We start from the raw sequence: 24,494 nt of genomic DNA, 5'->3' as shown, positions 1-24,494 counted from the left end.
CCTCCCTTAGATTGTCCTGTTTGTTATCCACTCCCTTTTTCCTCCTTTCCGGGCCCCGGGAGGGGGGCCCACGGGGTGGCTTCCCCTGTCACGGGCATAGGTAAATCTAAGTAACCCGTGACAAGTGTACAGAATGTAACTGCAAAAGGTAAGTATTCTGGTTTTGACCATCTTTGCAAGTGGCCTTTAGAGTTATTTCTTGCTAATCTGGTGCAGGAAGAGTTCTGACATGGGTGGGACTGTGCTGTAGGTGTCTGTTAGTCTCCAAGCACAACTCATAATGTTACGCTAGAGGTGCTTCTGAAAAAAGGACACATGGATAGATCATAGAATTCCTGTAAGATTTACCAGCTGACATGATGGTGAGACGCATAGACTCACACTACCACACTGGGGCACACTGATAACATGGACAGATTTGTGCTATGCTGCTTCATTGAAATTCTGCAAAAACGAAAGGCATTATCACAAAAATACGCTTATGTTTATATTAGTACTGAAGTTTCTTTGTACTCTGTGTATTATTCTATGGCTTTACTACGGTTTTCGTGCCTCCATCTGCAGGGAGGAAGGTGAGATGCATTCTGATGCTTCATAGAATGGGGAGAGTGCTCTGGAGTGAAGATAAGTGCTTAAAAAATAAGGTTCTGGATCGATCTGTCTTTAATAAAAACAAACAAACAAACTTGGAATTCTGGATTTTCATTTTATTCAACAACAGTTTTTCAGCTTGATTTTTTGCTGTGATGTCTGGATAGTAAAAGCACTCTCACTTTCTTTCAGTGGACTGCCCTGTTTGTGGAGTTGCTATTCCAGAGGAATACATCAACAAACACCTGGACAGCTGCCTGAGCAGGGAGGAAAAGAAGGACTGCCTCAGGAGGTAGGAGAGGGCTGAGGACTTGTGTGTGCACATGGATTCCTCTGCACTGCGGAGCTGAGCAGCAGCAGTTGCTGGGCTGCAATACAGTGGGTTGTGCTTTCCTTGGTTATGTGTCAGTCTAAAACCTCTCTATATATATACTGTAGCAGTCATTTTCCTTTTTCAAATAAAATAACAAAACTAACTATTTTTGGTTTTTTAGTGGCAAGAAAACAATGGTGTTTTAAGGAGTTTAACATAGATTGTAAGACTTAGTCTGTATGCCATTGTCATCAGATTCCTATCCACTAGCGTTACAGTTTTATTTTGTAACACTTGTTCCCATTTGTCATCTGGTGAATGAGTTGTTTCCTCTGATTCAGATGGGCCAAAAGAAAATTGCTTCACTACTTGTCAAGTTAAAAATAATAATTGTACCTTTCTCTGCTCACTGTAGATCTCTTTAAATTACTCAGGCTAAGGTCTCTTCTTTTAAGATGTTCAATTTCCTAAGGTTCATGCATGTCTTCCAATTTAAGCCTCCACCCCAAGGTTTGTTACAGCTGCCACGTTCACATCAGAAGTGTAGCCTTGCGTCTTTTTTACTTACTAGCAGAAACGTAGGCTGCTATGGTTAACTGATCAGACTTGACAGCTGTGAGGAACTCTTACTGTGTGCAGTTTTATCCAAGTCCTGTGAACCTTAAATTAGGACATAACTTCATTAAAGCTCTTAATTTGCTTAGTCATACTCAGATTGCAATCCACAAGTCAGAGGGTTTTGAAGATGAATGAACAGTGAACTAATGCAGGAATCTGATATTGCATTTTAATTTTCATTTGGGATGTTTTTACTGTTTCCAGTGTTCCTAATGAATGAGAATAAAAGCTGGATCTCTTTGGTGTCGAGCCCACGTCCCTAATAGAATTTTAAATTTTGCTTGTTTTGTCCAGACTGCTTGGGATTTAAGAAAGTGTAATGCAAGGTAGTGCTCCTGGGGGATGCACTGCAAGAATACGAGTCAGCATTTGGATTCCTAGTAGGAACATTAATTAAAAAAAAGGGTTGTGCTCTTTCCCTTTTGCAGTTCTGCTCACAAAAGGAAGCCTATGCCGAAAGTTGTTTACAACTTGCTCTCCGATCGCGACTTGAAGAAGAAGCTGAAGGAGCACGGATTGTCTTTCCGTGGGAGCCGTCAGCAGCTCATTAAAAGGCACCAAGAATTTGTGCATGTGTACAATGCTCAGTGTGATTCTCTGAATCCCAAGTCGGGTAAGTTAGAAGTACAAGGGAAGTTTGTATCACCACAGGCACTTTGTATGCAATTGTGTTGCCTGGTTTTGCCTGCAGTGGGGCCATTTCTTACATCTTGAATGGCATCTTGCTATATTCTATTTTATACAAGAAGAAAATATGCTTCTCTTTATAGATGGCATTTGTCATCTCTCTGTTGTGCAACTGATAGCAGTAATGGCGCAAATACACAGACGTGTGAGAGACTTGGGATTTCTGGCTGTATTGCTCTTTATCTGATTGGAAGCTGATGGCAGACAGCCCTTTGGAAGCAGTCTCTGGCAGGACCAGCTGTGATGCAGCTTTCTGGAGCAGTACAGTGCAGGCGCTGGGGTCCTGCAGCACTCGTGCTGGGTGCTGGCAGTGCTCAGCCTGCTGCTGGCAGGGGCTGCTGGCAGCACAGCCCAGGTGGGTGGCTGGGGAATGGTGTTTCTCACCCTATAGCTGATCCCTTTTCTCTTCATGTTTACAGTGAGGTCCTGATGCATGTTCACTGCTTCTTCCAGAAGCTGTTGATGCATCTGCGTGTGTTCAGTGCTTCCAGTAGCTGGGGTGGGTGGGCTTGGCCTTGTTGATGTGGATGGGGGGTGTATGTGGGGTTTGGGGTAGCACCCCCAGTGTTCACATTCACTGTGTGCTGCTCATCCACAGCAGGAATGTCTAGGGGTAGCAGTACAGTGTTGCCAGGCTGGAGCCTTGTGCCTGCTCTGAGGTGCTGGGTCTGGAGCTCTGCTGTGCACAGGGCCCTCTGTTGGGCATGCCGAGGGCTGCTGCTCTCTTGCAGCAGTTCTTCACTCAGTGCTTGCAACGAAGCATCATGAATCCCCTGTGCATATAGTTCATCCCAGCTAGCTAATGAAGAGTTCCTCAGGGCACTGCAGGGTGCTTCAGCTGGGATCACCTAAATAATGCAAAGCTTTTATGGAGTTCTGGCTCAATAACTATTTATGAAGAGTGAACTATTAAACTTGCTCTCAGGACACAGGCATGCATTTTCAGTGGTAGCAGTGAACCGAAGGTCGCTATAAAGTACAAACTGTTGAGCTTCTGTGGAAGCCGAGGTGCCAAATTCCTGGATTTTGCCTAAACCAGTTTTGAGCGGATTTTATTCCTTCACAGCTCAATAAGCTGCTTGTTCTCAGGCTGCTTCACTTAGTTCACGTATTTGTTTTAGTAATCTGCATAGCTACCTTGGAGCTCTGTGACAATGATTAAGGGTAGAAATGCGTCTGTAAAAGTAAATGTCAAAACAAACCCTGCAGACAGTGCTGTGCCTGCTTGTGTGCTGCTGAGGTGTCTGACTTAATGGTTGGAGTCTGAAATCCATCCCTGGACGATGGGCTTTGGATGGGAGCCTGCAGACAGCTCCACACTGCCTCGGGAAGTGCTGCTAGGAGGGAAAAGTAAGATAAGCAGTGTGTTTCATTATTTCAACTTCCACTTAACGATACACTATGGAATGAAAACTCTATATAAACAACACACTTTTATGTCACAGAGACAGCATAGTGTGGTAAGGAAAGATCAGATGTGGTTCAAAAAGACTGCATACTTCTGTTAATGAAAGAAAATGAGATGAGGGGTGCAGGGCCGTAGCAGTGCAGTGCTGGCTGCCAGTGGATGGTGTGCTGGGCACTGTTTAAAGCTGAGCACTGTGTGTGTGGATCGAGGTGGAGTGGGCGCTGCTGGGAGCTGCTGGGGTTTGTCTCTCTGTGATTTGTTAGCAGCCATTTTGTTCAGTGCTGTTGCATCCCTAACAACTCCTGTTTAACGATCCGTTTCATGTGTTTTCAAACAGTCGCAGAGATTGTTAAAGAGCTGGAAAAGAATGAGAAGATTCGGCTTCAGCTTGAACTGAGTAAAAGTGGTGAAAATGTAAGCTGATGGTCCTTGTTCCTAAACTGGGGGACGCACAGGAGACATTGCAGTGTGGACGCTCAGTGTGTCTGCCTGCTGCTTTATTATGGTGATTGCCAGAATTCCAGACTTGGAATACTTGGCATATACCATCTTGTAACCTGCTTGATTTTCTCATATCAGCCATTTGTCATGGGCAGTTCTTAGCGTAGTGCTGTCGTCTATATGTCCAAACCATTTAAGTAGGAGAATTTTTTTTCTGATTGCAATAAAAATTCTGAAGTAATGTTCCCCTTGGTCGTACTGGAAGACTTTGACCCTCCATGGTAGCGTGGGGAATATTTTGCTTCCTAGAATTCTCTAGGATTTATCTAGCACATTCCTTGCTTCCCTATTAGCAATAGTGCCTGTTCTTTTCCCATGACATATGATACTTTTGTGACTTTTGGTGCACGTTTATTGTCCAGGGTTAGGGAGAACTTCATGGCCCACACATGCTGGGTGTTACCCAGGGTATTTTGGCTTAGTCCTTTGTCTTTGTGAAAGCAATGCAAGACAGTATGTACTTTAAACATGTGTTACGTCTGTGGATGAGAGACTAAGAGCTGGTGTGAGAACACTGAATGACTGAGCCTTCCCTAGTTAGTTTTTAGTTTTAAAGTACATGGCTTTATCAACTTTTCCTCCTAGTAAATAAACATTTGTGTGATTTCTGTAGAGCCTGACCTTTACAAAGGACCAGACAGAGCAGGAAATAGATGAGATCCACACCGGTTATCGTGAGTAAAATCCAAGTTTCAATCCATTTTCCTCATTAATTGATCTTTTAAAAAACCAACCAAGCCACCACCAACAAAACCCCTTTGTCTGTCCTTGGAGCCACGTAAGCAGCTTAGCTTTCTTTAGGCTTAGTTTAGAAGCAGAGGTTCTTGTGAGAGTTTTATGCAGGACTTCACCTGTACAGTGCTTGCACTCTTGGAAGCAGTGGTTACCATGGGACAGGTGTATGCATGCATACACAGTGCATGCATGCAGTGCACGCAGAGCTTCCCAGCTTTCACCATGGAGGAGCAAAGCACTGTCGGGACAACTTGTTCTGGTGATACTTATGGGTGTATTTAAATCTGCAATATGGTCACATTCCCCTTGTTTCCTTGAGTTCTTCTGTTGCTTCAAGCATATAAATTATGTCATAGTGCAGCTAGATTTAGCTTTGTTGAGTTTAGCTAGGTTTCTGTAAAGGCTAAATAAGGGCCTGAATCTTTAGCAATTTTTTCCCCTTGCTTTTTGCTTCTATTCCTGAGAATATTTTTTTTTTCAGCTGTACACACACTGTTTGTGGTTTTGAATCATTCTCTTCTAATTTCATGTAACTGGCTCATAATTGCTTTCTTGCCTTGCAGAAACGTCTAGCAATATAATACAAAGCAAAATTAAAAACGCCAATCTAACCCGTTACAGAAACAAACAACCCCCCTAACAAAAAACAAAAAAACTCCCCATGAACTTATTAATCCCTGAGTGGGGTATTTTCCCCCAACAAAGCTTAAACAGTTCTAAAGGATAAACTCAGAGCTCAGTGCCTGGTAGCCCTGGAGCAGCTGCCATCCGTGCTCCACTCACTGCTGTTCTGCTAGGTACAGCCAGCACTGTTGTCCTGGTCAGGAGCTTCCTTCTGCTCCCTTGGAGCTCAGCAATAGCACTGGGATGCTTCTGCTCCCCACCCCACCCCCCCTGCCAAGGTCAGCCTCCCGTTTTCCTTAAGGGCAGGCTTCTATTTCAAGCTTAAAAAATAATAATTTAAAAAAGAAATGTAATCCGCTGCTCTTTCTAAGTCTTTTAATTTACACTGGATTCAGACACTCGGTGATTTATGCCTGGTGTTTGAAGTATTTGTAATTATGTCTGCAGTTGTTTTTATTACTGAAATACCCATAGTTTTACGAGCTGCACATGGTATGTATCTCCAGCACAGCTGTGCCTTACATTGCATCTGAGCAGTGCCCTGTATTGGCAGGACGCTTGATGTGATGTGAAGACCTTCGTAAATGCAGCATGAAACAAAACAACAAAAAATAGTAATGCTGGAAAAACTGAAGCACCAAAGGGATTATGTAATAAATGCACCATGCTTTACATACAAGCATCTTGGGCGGGAACATTTTTTTTGCTAAAAGGAGTTGTTGACGTTATGTTGAGCTTTCAACAATGCCAGGAAGAAATAAGCTCTAAACAATACATGGGAAAAGCATTTCAGATGTGTTTCCTCGCAGAGGGCAGAACCTGACAGGAGGTGGTGGGGAGAGGCCTGAGGTGGGAGCTGAGCTCCCCCAGCCCTCAGCTTGCCGCAGGCTGAGGATGCCTATTGGTTTTGTGCTTGTTCTGTATGCTGGGGTTCTTCCTGGTCCATAAGCACAGTTGTAGTGGCAATGCTAATCCCTACTTGAAGCAGTGATGGAGCACCTGGTAGGAAAGCAGGGCCAGCCCAGGGGAGCTTAGGTGCATGCAGTGTAGGAGCCAGGATCCACCCCTTGCCGGACCTCATTTAAGGGTTGGCAGTGGAGGTGAGGGTATCACTCTAGAGATACCTTGTGTACCTGAGGCCTTCCAAAGGTAAGCAGCTTCTTTATTTCTGTGCCCACTTCTTTCACATTTGAGCAAATCCTCACTTGCTGTGGCCTGGAATCTTGCTGCTCTGCTGTCACTGTTGTGCTTACTACCTTGTTACACTGTAAATGCTTTACTGCAGAGATGGGAAAATTTAGAGCTGCATTAAAGCAGGTAACAGTGTAGGCCAGAGGGTTTGCTCTTTCTCTCTAGTTAGGATGCTACCCTCTGCTGTAAGGTGATAAAGCAAGAGGCATGCTAACCAGGTTATCAGGATGGGGCTGATAGCCTCAATTAGCTTCTGTTAGGTTGTTTGAGAAAGGACACCTTGGAAACACATGGCTTCCATTGGGCTTGTTATCAGTAAGGTCAGTCTCATACTGAGTGGTCTCAAAAAGCAAATAACTGGGAATTACAGCTGGAAGGTAAACCAGCACAGAATAAGGGATGCCCTGTTTCTGTAGCTGGTTACTGGCACTTTCTGCTGAAGTGTGTCAGGCACTGAGGCTTTGTTTTCCCTTGGCAAAATGCTGTGCTGAATGCTCTGAGCACTCAGAGCCGATGGGGTTTTGTGAGGTGTTCGTGCTTTTAGATTTTTTGAGTGACAACTCACCCTTAAAGGCTAATTATTCCACTGAGCAGTACAGCCTCTCAGTCTAATTCAGGGGAGAGATTACTAACAAATGCAGAGCTACAATGTCCAAAAGGAGCTTGAAATCTTCATCATGTTACAGGCTGTTACAACGGCAATCCCAATATTAATGGGTTTAGAGAAACAAACAAACAGGAATGTGGTGACGTGAAGAGGAAACAAACACAGTTTTATGGTGCAAAAATCTGAGATTTTGTTTATGCAAATATTCTGGCTGCTGAGGGCACAAGCATGGATTTGGGTTGTTAACAGGATGTGGAACACTGCAGTGTGGGTTAATTTTCATTTACTGTAACAAAAATGTTTTTTATTCAGTATTTTGTGCTTATTCCGTGTTCTTTTCACTTGTTTCTGGTTTGCCCCAGCAGTTCTGTGGCAGGGCTCTGCCTGCTGGCTGTACAGCAACACGTTTTTATGTTTCAGGAAACAAACACAAAAGCGAATTTCAATTTTTAGTGGATCAAGCAAAAAATCGGTGGGAGAAGAGTGGCAAGAGGAAAACAAAAAACATGAGAAAGAAAGAAGAAGGCACTGTCGTAGGATTGCCAGCAGGCACAGGTTAGTGGTGCTGTTTAATGTAATCCCACTCCACCTTCCTGCCTCCTGTGTTGATCAGTGCATTTCCTGCAGAAATGTTCTTTCCTTCCCTTGTTCTTCTCCCACAGTTCTTAACCTTAAAACAAACAAACATAGAAATCAAACAGACCTTGAAGAGATGGATTGCCATTGATTCTAGTGTGATTCTTAAGCACAACTCACAGTAAATGTGCAATTTGTTTGATTTTAATGTGATTGTTTACACGTGCGCTGTATTGCAGATGCATATTTTACCTAGCAGATGTAAATGGGGCATTAGGTTCTGAGCCACATGTACCAGTTAGTAATGGGCACATGGTATAAATGAAGGTGCTTGTGGGTATTGCCTGCATTGCTGCATTATTAGCATGATAAGGAGTCAGAACTGTGGAGATGTTTGGGCTGGAGCAAGTGTATTTTTTTTTTTTTGTCCTGAGGTTGAAGGAGTAAAGTACTTTGGCTTCTTGTGGAATGTTTGTGCAGTACTTTACCTCTCTTTTTTTTTTTTTTTTTCCTTTTTTTTCTTTTTTTTAACTTGCTTCATTTTGTATCCGTATCCTTCAGCACAGTGAGAAGTGGGAATGCACAGCTGCAGACACTCAGTTCAGCAGATATACTTGGAGTTAGGAGGAGCATCCAGCATATGTTTGTTGTCCTCACTGCCCGCATCAGAGAAACACCTCCATGTGCTTTTAACTTGTTCCCTGTAGTCTTATTCAGTCTCATTTGTTTTATGGCATTGTTTGCTGTGGCAGCATGCGGTCAGTTTTGGATGTGTGATTCAGAAAAGCAGTCATTGGGCTAATATTTGTGGAATTAAGGTGTATTCAGGATGCTGAATTTCAAAGAGCATTCCATCGGCCAGAATTGGATGTGCTGCTGTCTGTATTCCTTGGGGAAATATGGCAGATCATTTTGTAGCAGCCCTCACACATCTCTGTGCTGCCTGAGTTGAGCTGTGTTCCTCTCTGGTATGAGGCTGTCTCCTGTGCTGTCACCTCCAGCAGAGAATAAAAAGAAATGAAATGTCAGTGAAGTAGTATGAATTCTATCCTTATCATTTCATGCAGATCTTGATGCAATGCCCAATCTTTTCCATATGAAAGGTAAAAGGTAAGGAATCTCTAGGATGAAGCTTGACTCATTTGATGTAACTTACAGTGGTGTCCCTCTTCTATAGCAGAGACAGAAGCAATGTGCTACTAGATAATGGGATCACAGACTGAAATATTAATTTCTTGCTATCATCAGTGGAGAGATTGGCTCCTGAGTTTCTTTTTCCTTGTGCCCTGAACTGCAGGCTTTGAGAACCTAAGTAAAGCCATGCAGCTTTTCCAAGAGTGCTCAGGCAGAAAGTAACTTGCAAGAGCCGTATCATCCTGTATTGGGTTGGCTTAAGCAGATGACACGCCCTCATCTGGGTCTGGCATATCTTTGAAAGATTTGTTACTCTTCTTGTGCTTTCTGTAGTCTTTGAAATTTTGCATGCGAATAATCCTTGAAATTAGTTTCTCATTTTGTGCTGAACAGATGTACCTAGTTGGCTGTTTATTAAGCTGCTGAGAAAAGCAAGGAAAGCATGAAGATTTCGGGTGAAGGAACGGAAGGCTCAGGCCTTTTCTTCTTCCATGTTTGTTATTAACAGCACGTACCTTTTTATTAAATTGGAGATTATAACTTTGAAAGAAAGAAAGCCGGCACTGGTCTGATGACTTGCTGTTGGAAAACGTTACTTCCAAGAAGAGCAAAGGCTTTGTATGCATTCCTTACCCACTTCTTCAGAGTCTGAAAGAGATAGATGGTAGATCCTGGAACTATGCAGAATTAAAACATTATTTTTTAAACCTTAATATCTCCCATTGCCTTTAACTGTAGTATTAATGGATGTAACTTATTTCTCTCTCAAAATCTTGCTCTGTCATAATGTTTTAATCATCCCTTCTTAATTCACGTGATCTTATTTCACATCTTCAAACTTAGACAGGAAATTTAATTATTTTTTTGTTTTTGTTTTTATAACTGATGAATGTAGGATTTTGCACTGCTCAGTGGAAGTACTGTAAGAAATTGATAAATACTTTTGATGCATCTATTTTGAGCTGTGTTATTGTATTGGACCTTTATTTTTAATCTCCTGATGTCAGTAATGCTGCATTAGTTAGACAGCTGACTCACTGTAATCTGCTGGTTGTTTTCAACCGACAGAAATATGCTCCTGACAATTAAATATGCCCTTTAGCATAGGGGAAAGGGCAAACTCGAGCACAATTCATAGATTGTGTAGCTTTTCCACATTGTGGCTATGGTTCTGTTTGGCCAGTTCTGTCAAAAATCCCTGTAGAGGTACTAAAGTGGAAGTGTTTTGAGCAGGAATATAATTTGGGAGGCGTGGGTGCAGAGAAAACACCTCTGTGAACTGCCTTGAATTATTAACAAGTCTCAGTATGGCTTTAATATCCCTTGCAGCTTCCTGCTTAAATAACTCATTTGAAAGTACTTGTGGGCAGCGCATAAAAGCAAGTTTTCTTTTTGTATCATACTTCCTAGTCTATATTTACTACCTATGTGGTGATGTAGGAGGCATCTCTTGAGAGAACTGTTCATCTTCTAATAGATGAAAATATTTGATAGGAAAATAATAGATGGCTTTACAATTCGTTTCCATTGTCTAGAAATGTTCTTTCCTATAAGAGTGAACGGAAATGCTGATGATCTATTCTGACATATCATCTTTCTTGCATGCAAAAGAAAATAAATCATTATGTTTCTTTTATTGAAAACAAGCCTATTATCTCGATCTGTGAAACTGAAGCTATCAAGATGTCTTATGCAATGAGTGAAGTGAATTGGCTGCAAGAACCGGAGGATGGAGCTGTCTCATTAAGTGTTTGCTAATTTCTGAAATGTGACAAATAACCTTACCCTTTATTTCTCTCCTTGTTTCTATTTGAGACTCATAACAAGGGAATATTTCTGTTTCAGGCTCTGGTTCTTAGGGATTGTTTGTTGTTGTTTCCGCTTTTTTGTTGCTGTTGGCTCTTTTTCTGCTGTAGTTTAAAAAAAAAACAAAAAAACAACATGAAAAACAAAAAAAAAAAACCTTTTGAAGCTGTGAGAGTTTGGGAAGTGAGTAGGAATGAGGTGTCAGTATACAAATGCTTTACACCTTTTGTTTCTCTTAAAGTCTGTCTTCAGGCAGCAAAAAAATAAGTGATATTGTTTTTCTTGATAGGGGAAGATCTTGAAGAGCATCATTCGGCTTCAGTCCTTGGAGAAGCCCAGGAACTCAAACCAGGATCTCCTGATGGCAAAAGAAGTGACCCTCATTCCTCAGAGGAAGGCCAGGGCTCGGTCTCTCTTGCATCCTCAGTCTCATCCGGATCATCGAGCAGGTTAGCACGGTTAGTCTAGTTAGTCTGTTCTCATTACTCCATTAGACCAAAGTGAAGAAACTTTGGCATGGATACTGGGCCATTTGTATTTATACTCTGCGTTGTAGGAGGTGATTCTCAGCTGTGGTTATTCATTCCTTCTCTTCCACGTTTCTGTCTGTTCAGCTGCTTGCAGGATGCATTCAGATTCTCTTAATAGCTTAGTAATGGGTTGATAGAAGCACTGTAGTAGAAATGTTCCTTTTTGTACAGAAAAGTGAGTGAAATGGCTGTGGGACCAGGAGAATGTCTGATGTTTCTCTTACTGCATCATCTCTTTAAATAAATCTTCAAACAAAAATTGATATTGCCTAAATCTTTTAATGGTTCTTGGAGCCGAGTGTTGCTATGAGAAATAGAATTTAAATGACCCATTACTTTCAGGCAGGGATAGAATGTCATTGAACCTTGAAGTCCTGACATCCATTTACTTTTCCTTCTTAATTCATTTAGTTTTGCTTACTGAAGTGGCTTTATTTGGTCACAGGAAATGAAGAATCGAGGAAGGTTTTATAAATGTTTTGGTACTTCAGTGCTGGTGTTATTGAAAAGAGCCTCAGCTTCTACTGCTTCAAGATCTACCTGCATAGTTTTTGAAGATGGAGTTTGTGTCTGTTGAAAACACATGCTTCATAGATCACAATTTGCTAGGTACTGCTCTATCGATTGTTGAAGATGATTCATGCTAAGATAAACGTCTTTTTCAGTACTGGGTGTTGTAGGCTCAGCTTCTAGAGGGAAAGGGAAAGTGGTTGAGTGGGATAACTAGTTTTCTGGTACACATCCTGGCCTGTTTGGTGCACCAGAGAATTGAGCCTTGTGCTGGCAGGACTGGCACCCTGAGAGCATCTCCATGCCTGTGCTGTTTGGGTGCAGGAGCTTCCTGGAGGTGCTCTATGCATGACCTGTTCTGAGGATGGCTTGGCCTGGAGGAGCAACTCCTGGACCCTTACTTGGAAGGAAGGAGCTGATGTGGTGCCTTGTTCCTCAGGCTGTTTTCATGTGCTAAAACCTCAACTTTGCAACTGGCAGCTTTGGCACTGACTGTTGTGCTGCTGGCAGGTGCTGCTGGGAGCTGTGTGGTGCCTGGGTCTGTGCTTTGGTTGTGTAGCAAAGTAGATGGGAGCCCAGGCAGAAGCTCTCCAGTTTCAGGTGTCATATTGGACATGTGTGCAGATGGCACATGGAGCTGCTTCCTCCCCCCTGTGTCTGCAAGGCACCTGTCCCTGGGGCTCTGGTGATAGCAGCTGCACAAAATAAATGCCCTCCAGGTGATTTCTTATCCAGAACTTGAATGAGATATTCCTGTTCTTGTTTCACTCTTTTTTTCCTTTTTTTTTAAATTTATTTTTTCTTTTTTGACTGCACGCTCTCCTTTTAGCATTAAACACCCTGGAAGATCTCGAATTTTCAATTGACAGAGTGAGAAAGTTTTCCTTTCATTGGCTCATCCAAGGAATCATTAAATCTGCTCCTCTGCCAACTAGGTATATAAATAATACCCTGAGTGACCCTCCTGTGGCCTTTGGCATCACAGTTACATTCTCATTCTGTACCTTTCTGTGTCTGCAGACTTATGTTTATTATTCTCAAGTCTGGATGAAAGTGTGTTGAAGAGGCAGTTTGCTGTAGGGTATCAGCATGTAGCTGCTACTGATGGTTTGAATGTGCTTTCACGAAGCAAGCTGGCAGATACTGTTGGAAAGCACATGTTTGTTTGCGTCATGTCTGGCTCAGAACGAAGCTGTTTGTTACTTCTTTGCATGTATTCACTCTCTCCAAATTAAGTATTTCCATAGATTTCTTGACTCAAATATAGAATCTCACAGCTGCAAAGACCAGTCTGTATGTCTCAGATATTTGGAACTCTTTAAAAAAAAAACAAACGTAAGCCAACAGACACACTTTTTGTGGCTTATTCACTTCAAATTCTGTAGCACAGAACTGCTTTTTCAGAATCTCTCTGGGACTTTTCTCTTTGCTTTCTTGCTCTGTAGATGCTCTCTGCTTTGTACATGCAGCATGTTTATATTTGTTTAAGTTTAGTGCAGTTTGCGTAACCTTACAAGTTAGCGACTGTGTTGGTCAGGAAGTTCACTGCAGTGGTGCTGGGTTTTTTTTTTTTGTGTATTTTTTATATGTTGTGTCGCTCTCTGGCTGCCATGGAGTTAATGTTCTCTGAAGTGTCGTGAAAACAAAGAATGATTTACAGTGGGGTGGTCCATAGCATTGTGCTTTTGCATCAAGATACGATTTTCGGAGACTTACATTTTCTTATAATAAGAGGATATCCTCTGACAAGGGGGATCTTATTTCACATTGAAATGTCAAAACTTGAAATATACTTGAGAGTCTCAATGTGCGTGCTGTACTTTTAAGCACGTAGAGAACACTTTTATATGGAGTCCTGATGCTGTGATGCATCAAAAGAAAATTTGGATTTTGAGCAGCAAATGGAATACAGCCAGTCACAAAGGCAGAGAGCTGAATTCTTTGTTCTGTTAACTACACTGAAAGTGATTTGGTGATTCCTACGTGCTGTCCTTCACAAGAACTTGTACCCCTTTTCAATCCAATACCAATAAACCTTCTATTTTATACAACTAAGGGAGCAGTTGGACCTACAGTACATCCATACATCTGTTGTACTCATGACAGTGCTGATGTTATTCAGAAGTCACTGCTCTACATGAGGACAGGAGAACTCTATGCCTGCTGGAGAAGAGGTAAAACATGTAGGGAGGGCAGCATCGATCCAGACGTGTTTGGTCTTTTCAGAAATTGATGATCCCACCAACGAGGCAAAATGCTCGTAATAGATAAACAGCGGGACAAAGCCCTGACTTTTAAAGGATATTTTTTCAAAGCTGTGAAGTCATATATAAAGCTTTCATGGAACTTTAGTGCTCCATATAAATAGTCCCACTGTGTTCTTTTACTTTCTGGGACTGAAGCCAAGCTTTATGCAAGAATTTGAACAATAGAAAAATGAGAAAAGAAGGTAGGTGGGACAGTGATAAGCCAGTTAATGAACCACACAGAGGAAATATTTTATTAAAAGTACTCCATAAGACTGAGATAACATTCGGTCATTTAAACAAATTATTTCGGTTTAAAACTGCTGTTAGAAGAGAGCATCAGTTCTTGAGGAGCAGAGTGGAGGACTTGCAGCACAGACAATATATCTTTGGCCTCGTCTAACAGTATTATATTGTACAGTGAAACAGGGTGATTTAATTTTGAAACACTGACTCAAAAGTGCTGTATCTGCAGCTTGTGTAAATCTCTGCCTCCGGGATACACGGAGCTACTGCAGCACTGCCAGCTGAGCTCCTTGCCCAAGCCAGGACACTCGTTTGCACTAAGTGGGACTTCTTGGCATTGTGCTTGACAGCTATTGATCAGGAAGAAGGTCTGCTTTTAGCTGGTCACTTGCTTTGGCTTTAGGTGCTTTGCAGAAGTTGAGCTTTAGTTCATGAGCTGGAGAGGGCATAGTATGCTCTGGTTGCAGTCTGTAGGGTGCTGGATGGCAGCATCCCCTGGATGCTTCTCACAGACATGGTTTTGTCAGAGCTGGCAGTGCAGGGTGTCCGGGAGAGCTGTGGGGGGACTTCCTGGCACTGCAGATAGGGATAACCAGGATGCTGTCCTGGTCCTGGGCTGGTTTTCTCTGGCATGAGGCAGTGTGTGAGACCAGGGGCAGTAGCTGTTTCTTTTCAGTTCTGTAGTTCAGTTCTGAGTTAATGAATCTTGTGCTGCTGTGGTGCACATCAAATGTTAGATGGGAGCGTTTTGTCTTTGATTTTTTTGTTTGTTTGTTTGTTTGTTTGCTTGTTTTTTGGCTGAAATGTGAGTCCATTGCATAAGGATGATGTTGCTTCTCTGCTATTAATTCATACCTTTGTTCCAACAACTGTGAGCTGTAGTGTATGGACACAGAGCTGCAGGGGCTGTGGGTGGAGTCCTAGAGAGGCCATTTCCAAAGGGGCCAGCTGCTGGCCTCTGGTTTGTGCAGAGAACAGTGCCTGCATAGGAGAGGTGCCAGAGCATCAGCTGCAGCTGTGGTTTTGGGCACCTTTGAGCCCTGAAAACAAGTGAGGGGACCAGCACTCAATGTTGCCTTGTCTGCCTGATGCCCTGCATGCTAGGGCTGTTTGTCACAGGCAGGCTGGCGTCTGGAATGGGAGCAAGCACTCCTTGTGGCTGGGTATTCGCCTTCAAATGGTGCTGGTGAAGTGAGAGTCTCACTTGGTGCTAACAGCGAGAACTGCTCTGTGCATGTGCCGGAGTGCAGGGCAGGATGGGCTGATGAAAGGGCACTGCTCGTTGGGCAGCCAAGAGGGAACTTAATTTGCCATAAAGCAAACATGTTCAGAGAGATGTTTACTCCTTTCATTTTTAGAATGAGACATGTTATTCACACTTACGTCAGCTTTCTTCTCTCTATTTTTATGGTGGTGTTTATCTTTTAAGGAGCAAAACAAAACCGAAACATCACTAACAAAGGGCGAGGGGGAGTAAAATTCAGCTGATGATGGAGGAAGGAACAGTTCGCTCCTGACTGCCTGTAAGTGCCCCGAGGAAGCTGACCCTCAGCCTGCAGGAGCAGTGGGTGCTGCAGCGGAATCCTTCATGCCCTCACTGTGCTCCTCAGCCCTCCACACCACAAGCACTTACATCTCAGAGCTTTACTGGTTTTGCTGTGTGAATTTACTGATCTGGAATTCTCAATGTAAGATAGGAAGAATAATCTTCCTTAAAGGGAAGGACAAAAGACTTCTTGTAGGTAATTGTCTTGGATTTGGAGCCCAAATGAAGCCTGAAGATGTGTTGTGCCTTGCCTGGCCTTTGTGTGCCTGCTGGCTGTACTGGGAAGGCAGAAGCATCCGAAGGAACGAGTAAAACTGTACACTGAAATGTGTAAAACCAGCATGCAGATCGAGGTAGCTGTTTCTTTTCAATTTCGTTCATTTTCTTCAGTTTAAATGCAGGTTGTTCAACAATAAGGAGATATTGGAAGCTTTCCACAAAACAAAATTGTTTAAAAATTTGAACTCAGTTGGTCAGTATCCCTTTTGGTTTAATAGTCAGCATTTCAATAAAGAGCTGGAAAAGGTTTTTTGATAGTTGTTTTGCAGTTATCCATTTAGAGTTGTTTTTTTCTCCCCACACGTGGAAAATAGTATGAAGTGTGTAATCACAGCAGCTCAGCATCAAGACGTGGCTTGATCTTTGTTGAAGAAGCTGATGTTTAACACAGACTAGATATAGGGAACTATCTTAGTGAGTGACTGCCTTGGAATGATGGCTGTGTTTGAAGGAATGCTGAAACAAAGGGCAGTTTGGCCATGTCTGGGGAGCTCATAGCCCTGAGGTCTGTGTGTACACTCAGGTGCAGTGTCCTTCATCTCTCCGTACAATGGAAGTGCAGGAGTTGACTTGGTTTGTGTAGGGCTCAGACCTTTCTTGTGTTGGTATCCAGTTCTCTTATGCAGGCACGTTTTGAGGTGGTAAGTAACTCCAGCACTTTTTGGGCCTGGTTTTAAAATAGTTTGGTGGGCATAAACTTAGAAATATGCATGCAAATTATGAATGTGCATTATTGTGCTGAGTGCTAGCCAAATCTTCTCACTTTTATTATTTCGCTTGTGACAAACAGTTGGTGATTAATGATAATAAGAATAGATTTTTCAGGGCAATAAAGTACATGATGTTCAGTCATCAAACCTGTTCTTTTTCTATTTTAGGGAACCAAACGCTAATGTCTTCCTACTGCTTTTTCTTTCAATGTAACTGGAGTAGAGGGCAGGATTCAGAAGTAAGATAACTCATTCCCTGGGCATCCAGCTTGTGTGCTGGAGATGAATTCTTGACAGTGCACATTTTGAGAGTAAAAATAAACCTGCTAGACTTCTCAGCTTACCCCATCACCATTGTTTTTACAGCGTGCTTTCCTGTGGTTTTTCCTTTGAGCATTTCATGTGTAGTAATGCAGTAAGAAATCCCTGGGCGTGCTGGGGTTCCCTGACATACCCTCAAAGCACCCACGTCTGGTGCTGGGATTTGGGCTGTGCTCACTCCTCCAGGTGCTGTGAGTGGTGGGATTGGTAATTGGTGCAGAGATTAAACACTGTTCCCTATAAGTGCAGTTACTCCTTTTAATTTTAATTGCCTTCGTCTCCACATTAAAGCTGTTCTGTTGAGAAATGCTGTAATTAGATAAATTTATTCAGCAGTTCATAAAAATTCCTGGGGAACCACAGATGAGTTTCTAAAATTGCACACAGAACTTCAGAATCCATTTTGTTTTGGAATCATGTTCTCTGTATGGCAGCAGTGCTTTGTGGGTGTATTTGTCCTTTTTTAACTGAACTCCTCTGTGCCGGTGGTGTTTTTCTCCCGTCTGTGGTGCTGCAGTCCCTGTGCTGCTCATCTGACCCCAGGGGGGAATGGAAGATGGGGGGAGACCAACTGGGAAAGAGGGAAGAACTCCTTTTCATGGATAGGGGTTGCACAGCATCTATTCATTTCCTCAAAGGAAGATGGAACTCAAAGGAAGACCCTTCTGGGCTTTTGTTTTGTTTAGAGACTTTTGGTGTGAGCGTTGCTAAAATAATTGACATGTTTTGCTTTTCCTTTCAGTTCCAGTTCAGACATCTTGAGAGATCTGGAAGCTGAGGTTTGTTCGGTGTCCTCTGACAGGTGGGTAGAAATAGATGGGTGGTAAAATACTTGATGCTGATTTCAGGTCTCTTCTGGGTTGTGGAATCCTGTACATTTTCTGCAAGGGAGACAGATGCTACTTAAAAAGTCAGGTTCAGTGAGAGCTTCCACAGTTATTGGAGACAAAATTTCTATGGTGTTATTGATTTGCTGGAAAATAATGCATAGATGCTCCTAGAATCCCCAAATGACTGATTACAAATCATTGTTCCAAAGTGTGCTTAAGTGTGGGTGTATAGTTAAACAAAAAGCAAACAAAAAACCAAACACAGACTGATTTTTATGGGAAAACAAGAGAACCTAATTTTCTATTGTATTTAATGTTGTGTTGTTGTCATCTCTATGTCTAGTTGAACATCCTGAAATTGCAACATCTGTTTAGGTTGACATCTGTTAAGGGAGAGAGAAGAGCACGTTCTTGTTTCTCAAATCTTAAGTTTGTCTTTTCAAAGAACAAAAATCCCTTTCTGTTATTGGTACGATTTAAAGTTTGTATCTAGCTGTGCAAGGTGCTTTATAAAGAAATACTGCAAAACCAGACAACGATTCCTGAAGTAACACAGTGAAATACATGAAGGTGGGGTGCAAATATTGCGCTATCTGGGGATGCTGAAAGTGTGCAGGTATAGTGAGATTTATAGTAGTGCAGTGTTAAAAAGCTTTATGGGTATTGTGCAAAGAAACAGGAATGAAGACTGATGGCATCTGTGGCTTCTTGCATGAGTTAGGAAAATGTGTTCATTAGTCCAAGAAGAAATAGGAGTGTCAAGTGTGGAAGCTGGATTCCCTGATGGAGCGTTTCTCTTTAGCAGTATTGGCTGCTAACATTAGTTATGAAAAATATCCAGAGCAAAAAGAATTACTTTGATAATTTCCTTCACCCAGAAAATGTCAGTCTTTAGGTGGTTTCATTTGAGTGGTACCAAGGTTTGGTCAGGTTGGTAAGTGCACAAGAATATTAAATAAGTCAGGTCTACACATTTCGTTACAGCTATTTTGTTCTTCATTGCAGAATTGTGTCCTGCTGGTTGCAGAAGGGGAGAGCTTTGCTTTGGCAAGCTTAATACCTGTGTAGGCACAGACCAGCACAAAGACATTTCATAACCAGCACAGATTTTTGCTTTGAGGGTTGAGCTCTGCCAGAAAGATCGTTTCTGCTTTTGTTATGGCTGATAACTGGGTATTTGCAAAGCAAGTGAAATGGAAGTTCCAGCTTTTGGAGTATTTTAATACATGAGATAATTAACATACTGCTTTGGAAAAATTTAGAATGATCTGTATTTGGCTTAGGTTCAAATGCCAGTTTCTTAGTGAAGGGAACACTTTAAAATAGTCCTGTATTCAGACTTCTATGTCATTTTATATCTGTAATTCTAAATGACATTATTTGGTATTTGGGTATGAGGGCTAAGAATGTTTCTTTGTGTAGGCCTAGAGGATCTGACTTCTGAGATGGGCACCATGCTGAGGACAGGTCCAGCTATGAAATTCAGTGGGGCTTCTCTCAGGGCAAGACTGTGCAGTAGTGTCTCTAAACAGAGATGGATGTGGTGAGGGAGAATACATTTGTCTATACTGACAATACAAATCCATATTATTGCCCTTCTGCAGGATTTCTTTGTTAACTGAAATGGAGAAAATAGTTCATGAGCATTACTTGCTTTTGTCAAATGTGATTTTTCAGTACTTTCAAAACTGTATTTTCTGTTTCATGTTTTTCGTGGATGGGGTTCACAAGATTTAGGGTTTCTTGTGTCTCTGGAAGGGTTAAGTTCAAGTTGGAGCTCCAGGGGAAGCAGTGTGAGGGAGCTGCTCAGCAGTGGGAGTGTGGTCACTGGTTCTGGTTGACTGTGGCTGGGGAATGCATTCCTGGGGGCAGGGCAGCAGAGCCCTGTGTGGTGGGGCAGGGAGCAGCTGTGCGTGGTGCCAGCTGCACAGCGGGCTGTTGTGGTGAGCTGCAGGTCTCTTGTGGTTTCACAATGAAAGTCTCTACAAGAGAATTTGATGCTATTAAAAAAAAACAAACAAACACTTCAAACTTTTGAACTTGTGCAAGTGCTCTATTGTGCTTTATTGTGCTTTATTCTCCATCAGCAGGTGAGGAAATGGCAGCAGAGGTACGGAGTGTTTGGATTTCAGTATCTGTGCCTTCAGTATCCCAAAGAAACTTTCCCAGTGCTTAGCATTAGGCTGAGGTTGGACTTCTGCCTGTAGCACAACTCAAGGTGTCGGAGCAGTTGTGGACTGCAGCATACTGTGCCTTTTAGAGATACAGTGATTTGCTGAGCATCTTAATTTCCATGATAGATCTAATAAAGAAGCAATAAATATTCATATTCTGCGTTTAGAATGAATTGTCTATTTTATGAAGCGCTTAATGACAATTGAGATATTACTTAAATTCCCTGGAGTCGTCTTTCATCTCTGCTAATTGTCTTATTTTGACACAAAGAGATTAGACAGTAATACTCAAAAAATAAACCTGAGTATTTTTCTGTGACATGCTTGCCATTTATTTGTGACAGTGCACAGATGGAGCAGATTAGGGATATTTTAGTGGCAATTTGGAGCATATTTTTAGCAAAATCTCATTCCATTCCTGAAACTAACTTAAGCACAATTTAAGTGTTCTCTGAGCTCTCAGAATTTTTTTTTCCCTTGCTTTTCATATCCTCTGTTAAGTAACAAATCCACTTGCTATGGTATAATGCTATTGGCACTACATAAATTCATATTACTCTATCTGATGAAATTGAGGCAGCGTTTCAGGCCCTCAGTAACCTCTTGGTGACCATTTAATGAAAGCCTTATGGTTCTGTAATGTGCCTGGCAAGAAGTGTGTGAGTGCTGAGCTGCAGGGTTTGCTTAGCTCCATGGGCTGCATCAGATCTGAATGCCTGAAAATTAGTGTGGGTTTGATGAAAGGGCTTCTGTGGTGACTTCACCATTCACACCTTTGCTGAGTTCTTCTGCAGAGCTGTTAGTGAGATTTCAGGAAGTAAGCCTGGTGGATATATTTCCTATAGGAATGCATTGTGCAGAGAAATAGAAGTAAAGGGCCTATAGAGTGAGCACTGCAGGCATTTCAGCCACATCCCTGCCGTGCTCTCTGCCACCCACTCCCCAAGCTGGGTCATGTACCTGAGCCTTACTTGCTTCTCCCATCAGCCACACTCCTTTACTGGTCTGTGCTGGTGGTCATGATGTTTTTGCAGACCTATTGGCAGATGAATGGTCTTAAGTTCTAGTTCAGAAGTGGTGGAAGGCTTTAATCCTTCAGATATAAACTCAGTTCCTGATGAATCCAGCATCTTCATGCAGGTATATGTTAGTAGTAGGGCCATAGACGCCTGAATTGCATGTGGCCTGATGTGAGATGCAGTTATGTATCTGAACTTCTCTGTTCATTTTAGGGTTCTGCTGGCACCCAGGGATATACAAATGCCAAAGACTTTGCAGAGTCTTTGAGAAGCTTGAGAAGCATTTAATAACGTACTGACAAGAGACCCAGTGTACAGAAGTTGCCTTATTAAACAAAACCTCTAGGCAACGATTGCTTACCAGGCTGTCTTTGGATGGCATTACCTTTCTTTCCAGTTTCAGTGCTGCTTCCATGCAGTGATTGCACTGCAGTGCTTTCTCAGCAATGCTCCTTGTTCTGTATGCAAACGTATATGTTGGCAGTTGAGTTGTAAACAGGCTTTAGAGTCCCAAGGTTTCTGAGCAGCCCTGGATCCCACCTCCTGATAAGTGAAGCCGTTGCTCAGAACAAATTAGTTCTTGGCTTGTTTTATTCCTGCGGCATTTGGGAAGGCTGACTGTACAGGAGTGTAGTACTGGGTACTGCAGCAAGTCACAGAGCTGTTGTGTGGCATTGCTTCGTGTTGCTGAGTGTTCTCAGGGCTCCAGCATTGTGTTCTTCTGAACTTACATAAGCAGCCGTAGCTCCTGTGAGCAGTGCCAGCTGAGACAAAGGGCACCGTGTGTGCAGGGAGTGGTTTGCAGTGGTTGCAGTCAGTTGGTCTGGGGTGGAAGACAATTAATCACTCATTTAATTTAGTGCTAACTTTCAGTGTTTGTAGCCTGTCTTAAGTTCAACGAAACAAAGGCAGAAAACACCAGATTTCCTTATAAAACAGAATCTGGATAAGGGTGGCACAGAAGTGATGTCTGTTGGGTCATCTGCAGAGTAGTGACATCCTTCCACATGGAGGCATTTTATGTGAGTAAAAGCCAAATCCTGTTGTCTTCAAGAGCTTTAGGCTTAAATGTAATTATTTTGTTAATAGGATGTTTGGTGTTGAGAACGTGGGAGATGCGACAGAGGATTTATCTTTGCCTTTGGGGATGTTAGGACATGCTTTGTGATAGGATTGTCCAGATGTAGTGGGTAAATGAAGCTCGGGCTCATCGTGGAGCCTATAATCTCAAGTGCACAAAGTCAGTGAAGAAAATGGAAAGCGGTACCAAGAGTCTTGAAGGATAATAATGAATAGCAAATCAAATGAGCAATCATATTAGAGAATCAAATTGCTTGGCTGCCTGTGCGGCTGTGCTGCTTATCAGAGCTGCTCATAGCAGAGCAGGGAGGGAATTGTCTCATCAGCTCCGCTGTGATCTGCAGTGCTGTGTGCTTTGTGTCTGGGCAGGAGGAACCGCGGGGAGTTGCTCAGGATGCACTTTGTTCCTGCTGATCTGAGCACGTGTGCATCTTGCTGCAGTCAAAACGGATATGGACTTCAGCGTTTGAGTTTTCCATTCTTAGAATCACAAGGTTGGAAAGGACCTACAAGGTCATCTAGTGTAACCGTCCTCCTGTCACCATTACTACTCACTCAGCTACTAAACCATATCTTGTAGCACCTCATCCAGAAGCTTATCCAGATTTCATCTTATTTCCAGTTGTGAATTTCCTGCTTAAGCCAAATGAATAGTCCTCAGAGGGCAGATTCATCCTAGCAAATGGCTTTTAAAAAGATGGTTATGAAGAATGTTTAATTAGTAATGGCTATTGATGGGCAAGAGCAGTATCTTTCATGCCAACTCTACATGGTGTTCCAAGCTCTAAGGCTGGTTGATGGAAATTAGCTGCATAATTTTAAATGGCTGGCTTAACTTTCCCCCCCCCCCCTCTTTAAAATTAGCTGTGACTGAAATGAAAACACTTAATTGAGCTTCTAGTGCAATGCTCCTTGTCCATAAGAAGAGCTTCAGGTGAAGGACTGTAGCTGAAAGGTGGAGCCCCATGTGTTGTCCTGGTAGGACAGCTGCCCTGCAGCCATCATCCCTCCCCTTGGTGGCTGTGCTGTGCACGACTGTTCCATGCACACCTTTGCTGATATCATGTGAGCATTGCTTTGCCAACACTGGAGGCTATGGGTGAAGAACTGGGAAAGCTGTTGCTCCTGCTCAGATCTGTCCTGGGACAGAGGGGTGGTGAATGGAGACAGACCTGAGCAGTGTTGGGCCTGTCTGTCATAGGGGGTTTGTGGGTACTGCTGCCCTCAGACATGGAGATGGAACATGTTTCTGTTCATGCTCCAGTGGGAGTGTGTGCTGTGGGTCCTGAGCACCCAGTCCCTGCTGTGCCTTCATACAGCCTTCAGCATCTGCCTATTTAGAGCACCTTGGAAACAATATTTTCCACTTTCTTTTTCCAGCAACTGTCTTCAGGACCGGAGAGTGAGCAAGAGGAAGGCGTGCCGGTCCCAGCAGCCAGGAGGGGATCGGCTGCTTCCCAGAAGCAAGAGGAGGAAGAGCTGATGCTGCGGGGCCACTGGGCTTAAGTGGTAGAGAAGGCTTAAGGCTGAGAAGTGCTGCTTAGACTTTTCATGCTTCTGGTGTATCTGGGTACTTTAAAAAGTGCTGAATTCTTACATAACTGCCATTCCGACTGCCTTAAAATAGTCAAGTGAGTGCACAGGCACTTCTGCGTGCAGCACTGCACCCTGTAACTGTAATGCTGCTTGGGGTGCGAGTGAGCCCTCCTGCAGCCAGGGAGTGGTTCTGTGTGGCACTGCTGCCCTGTGCTGCTCTGCTCATACATGCAGTGCAGGCTTTGCAGACTGCAGCTGCGTGGAAATCCTTTCCCCTCTTTGAGCACCACACCAGAAAGGCAATAGATTTCTTTGATTTGGTGTAATCTGATTTTCTGCAAGTGAAATAAACTGTAAACTCAAACTGCATAAAAAACATGCTGGTTTTGAATACGTTCTTGGAAGCTTGTTCATTAGCATTGCTAATGTGTTGTAGCTGAAAGATATTGGAAGGTTTGGGGGCTATTGAGTGTTCTGGCCTTAAAACAAATACACAGCTGGGAGCAGGCACTGTGCTTTTGGAAGTACTCCGTGCTGTGGAAGTGGGAGATGTTTTTGTTTGGAAGAGGCTGTGTCTGTGGCAATTGTGGGGTAATGCCTTTGTGGAAGGGAGAAGATGGAGAGGGAAAAATAGGAGGCAGATTTTTTTGTTTGGTTGATTGTCAGTAAGACCTTC

The 24,494-nt window shown here is 42.8% G+C and overlaps 1 protein-coding gene across 1 annotated transcript in view; it reads left to right on the top strand.

The window, feature by feature from the left end:
* RAD18 (RAD18 E3 ubiquitin protein ligase) overlaps window positions 1-24,196 on the top strand; it is a 40,765-nt gene extending 16,569 nt beyond the window's left edge. The window contains exons 6-13 of the mRNA XM_015875414.2: window positions 784-883; window positions 1,951-2,135; window positions 3,955-4,031; window positions 4,732-4,792; window positions 7,696-7,830; window positions 11,081-11,240; window positions 17,922-17,981; window positions 23,663-24,196. Of these exons, the coding sequence (XP_015730900.1) occupies window positions 784-883; window positions 1,951-2,135; window positions 3,955-4,031; window positions 4,732-4,792; window positions 7,696-7,830; window positions 11,081-11,240; window positions 17,922-17,981; window positions 23,663-23,765 (881 nt within the window). The 3' untranslated portion in view covers window positions 23,766-24,196. The remainder of the gene's footprint in view (window positions 1-783; window positions 884-1,950; window positions 2,136-3,954; window positions 4,032-4,731; window positions 4,793-7,695; window positions 7,831-11,080; window positions 11,241-17,921; window positions 17,982-23,662) is intronic.
* Window positions 24,197-24,494: the final 298 nt, after the last annotated feature.

The sequence above is a fragment of the Coturnix japonica genome, chromosome 12, assembly GCF_001577835.2.
Source record: "Coturnix japonica isolate 7356 chromosome 12, Coturnix japonica 2.1, whole genome shotgun sequence".
Taxonomy (NCBI): Eukaryota; Metazoa; Chordata; class Aves; order Galliformes; family Phasianidae; genus Coturnix; species Coturnix japonica.
This window is presented reverse-complemented; position numbering and strand designations above follow the sequence as displayed.